General features: G+C 45.3%; 1 protein-coding gene across 1 annotated transcript; it reads left to right on the top strand.

Annotated features, from left to right (window-relative positions):
- Window positions 1-307: 307 nt before the first annotated feature.
- On the top strand, window positions 308-3,344 carry CITED2 (Cbp/p300 interacting transactivator with Glu/Asp rich carboxy-terminal domain 2). The gene is made up of 2 exons (XM_083495012.1): window positions 308-669; window positions 1,342-3,344. The coding sequence occupies exon 2, from the start codon at window positions 1,349-1,351 to the stop codon at window positions 2,054-2,056; it is 708 nt and encodes a 235-aa protein (XP_083351138.1). The 5' UTR covers window positions 308-669; window positions 1,342-1,348; the 3' UTR covers window positions 2,057-3,344.
- The last annotated feature ends 299 nt before the right edge of the window (window positions 3,345-3,643 follow it).

Genomic DNA, 3,643 nt, shown 5'->3' with positions numbered 1-3,643 from the left:
ATAAACGTCCACGCTGGGAATGTACGACAGCCAGCACCCTAATAGCATGATAGATCAGGGCGAGGGAAGGGATGTAAACAGATCGCGGCTGAACACGAAGTGCCGCTCCATCCATAATGGTGAGCGATGGCTCTCGCCGCGGCCAGGGTTCCTGTTCCCTCTCATTGCTCTTGCCCCCCGGCAGCCCCCGATCCATTTCCGAGATCTGTGAAATGGAGGTCCTTAGCAAAGCGCGCCGACCGGAGGACATCAGCAAACCCACGTGTCACTCAGGCAGAAGGAACAGGATTCTTTGGATTCCTTCCAGTTCCGCCTGGCTTGTTGGGTTTTCTCCCCCCCTTCTTCGCCTGCTCCAGGTTTTACTTCTGGTTGCCTGTGAAGGCTTTCGCTCCTCCCTTTTGAAATCCTATATTAGCTGTGGCCAAAGCTGGGTAGGAAATACAGCTCATTGTTGGCAAGTGCTGATGAGAAACGCGCCGAGGAGGGAAAGCAGCGGCTCCGAGACTGGTTTATGCAGCAGCAGCAGCAGGAATAGCAATAATATAAAGATTATACTCCACTTACGCGAGCCCAGAGGAGGGGAAAAGACAACCGCTTGCTCTATGCTGGGAGATCTTTACTGACTGATTTTAGCAACACGTTTGGAGCAAACAAGAGAGAGGGCGTGAGGTGAGTGGCGCGCAAAGTGGGGGTCTCTTTTTTGACGGGGGGTGCTTCTTCCTGCAGTGCGCTCAATGGGGATGTTTGGGGGGGAGAGGGGGCCAAGGAGTGCAATTTCAACAGAACCCCTCAATCCACTTCTTCTCGGATTGCAAAGAACCCTTGCAGACTTTAAATTCCCAAAGTTGCTCTTGACAAGGAGAAAGGGAGAAGGTCGCGCGCCGCTCTGCCTGCCTTATGTAAGCCGTTTTGTGCAAGGGCATGCTAAAAAAAAATTTAAATGAAAGAAACGTACGCGGTTGGAGGCAAATGAATTCGGGTTGGAAGGAAGGGGGATTGTTGATGGTGTGCACGCTCATTTAGCTCCGGGGTGTGCACGAGTTGCGGTGGGAGGGATAGGCGGCTGTATCCTTCCCCTTTTGCACAAGGTGCCTTCCTGCCTATTGCAGGCTGGAGAAAAGAAACCCAGAGCCGCCTGAGAACTGTAAGGAAACATTGATGTCAGGATGGAAGGACCCGTCCGGGGTAGAATTCGTGCCGCGAGGCGTGATTACCCTGCAGACGGTTTCCTAAGGAGAAAGGCAGTTTAGTGAGAAAAGCGGCGCTGGTTGCTGGCAAGCGCGCACGCACACACAATGTTTATCTCTTTCTCTCTCTCTCTGTAAACATTAACTTTTAAAGGCTGGAAATGGCAGACCACATGATGGCCATGAACCACGGGCGCTTCCCCGACGGAACCAATGGGCTTCATCACCACCCAGCGCATCGAATGGGAATGGGTCAGTTTCCCACCCACCACCACCAGCAGCAGCAGCAACATGCCTTCAGTGCCTTGATGAGCGACCATATACATTACGGAGGTGGAAATATGAATGCAAACAGTGGGATCCGGCACGCCATGGGGCCAGGGAATGTGAACGGGGGGCACCCTCCCAGCACCCTGCCTCCGACGGCGAGGTTTAACAATTCCCAGTTCATGGCTCCTACGGTTGCCACCCAGGCGGGGCCCTTGACGGCCAGCATGCAGCTGCAGAAGCTCAACAACCAGTACTTCAGCCACCACCCGTACCCTCACAACCACTACATGCCGGACTTGCACCCGGCCAGCCACCAGCTCAACGGAGCCACCCAGCATTTCAGAGACTGCAACCCAAAGCACGGCGCAGGCAGCGGAGGCAGCAGCGTGCCGGCCTCTGTGCCCCACGTCCCTGCAGCAATGCTGCCTCCCAATGTCATAGACACTGACTTCATCGACGAGGAGGTGCTTATGTCCTTAGTCATAGAAATGGGCTTGGATCGCATCAAAGAGCTTCCTGAGCTGTGGTTGGGACAGAACGAGTTTGATTTCATGACGGACTTCGTTTGCAAACAGCAGTCCAGCAGAGTGAGCTGCTGACTTCTTGCCAAACAAGATTTGACTTTTTTTATCTGTATGAATGAAAACATTCCCTCTAGACACAGTATTTCAAAGGCTTTTAGGAGCTCAAGTATCTGGGAAGCAGAGTAAACTATAAGCTTGTATAATTGTTTCCCCCCTTTTAAATTGGCTGCCACTTTTTTCTTCTTAAACGTGGACACTCCATTATGCCCTCCCCTTCCCTATAATAATTTTAACTGATTCAGTCTTTTTTAGTAATTCCTCAGCTATAATTTCTTCACTGGCAACATACCAATTATTTCAACTGTTAGATATGAATATTGGCAAAGTGCTTAATATTGTGGATTTTCTATAGGCTATCATTTCAGATGACTGAAAACTGCATTCAAATTCTGAGTTGAAGGACAAAAATATTGCATTAGTTGGTTGCATGAACTTCAGGGTAGATTCCTGCACAAATACTGCCCTCTTGCTTTGTTTTTAACTATGCATTTGCAGTGAAACTAATTTTTTTTTTTTTAGTCTGCTGAACTGGAAGCTTAACAAATGTGGGCCAAACCCTCTCTGATCAGGAAAAATAGTACTGTTACTTAAACTCTGCTGTTTGCACCCTTTCTTTCTTTCTTTCCTCCCTACCCCCCAATCTGTACAGACAATAATATAGTGTGAATGGAATGGTGTCTAGTTGTTGGGGAAAGCATTTCATAGGATTTATTTTATTCTGGTTCTATCGTCAGCATATTTTCATTTTGGCATTGTGCATAGTTTATTCAGTACGGGGGGAGCAAACTACTGTGTTGAAAGCTTTTTAGGAAATTTGACAGTATTTTTGTACAATTTTTTTGAGAACATACTTGTTAATTTATTCTATTTTAATTTGCCAATGTCAATAAAAAAAAGTTACCTGCTTTAATTTTTTCTAGACACCAGTTACCAAATTTTTTTCTTTAGAATTTTATTTTTTCCTCCTCTCCACCTCACAAATGTTCGATACATATAACCCATTTAACTTGTTGAGCTGTTGGGTTGTGTGAAACATTCTGAAAGAAAATCTACATGACACCATTGTATGCTATATGTCATGATCAGTGCAGAAAGTTTTTTTAAAAAGGATTTAAGCCTAATTATGACATCAGTCTCATAAGTAACATTGTAACATGCCTGTGTGATTTTATCTAAAGTGAAATTGCCAAGAGGCAACAACTTTGTGATTTGCCAATTTACTTGCTTTAAATGTAGTCGTCCAGAATTATGATGCATAAAAGTATTTATTCTATTTATCTATTAAACTTTAATTTTATAAATACTCTCACTTATCTTATCCATAAGACTTGATTCTTCATGTAAATATATTTGCTGTCATCCAGAAGAGTTCAACAAAAGACAGGTTTTGTTCCCTCTTTAGCATCTAACGCTGTTAGCAAATGATAACCAAAAAAAACCCTTGCATTCCATGAGTTTTCATTGGGCAGAAAGAAGGCAGAAAGAAAAGAAGGAGAACTTTGGTGGGAAATGTTTTCATTGGGCAAAGTTAAACGAGTCTTCCTGTCTAGAAGGTGAATCCTGACACCAAAAATGAATAACTTCCACATTTTGGCATAGAAG

This window comes from Podarcis liolepis (genome assembly GCF_965112155.1).
Source record: "Podarcis liolepis genome assembly, chromosome: 3".
Lineage (NCBI taxonomy): Eukaryota > Metazoa > Chordata > Lepidosauria > Squamata > Lacertidae > Podarcis > Podarcis liolepis.
This window is presented reverse-complemented; position numbering and strand designations above follow the sequence as displayed.

Bases quoted from the DNA above. Each gene is read 5' to 3' on its own strand.
- CITED2 (XM_083495012.1), top strand. From the start codon at position 1,349: ATGGCAGACCACATGATGGCCATGAACCACGGGCGCTTCCCCGACGGA.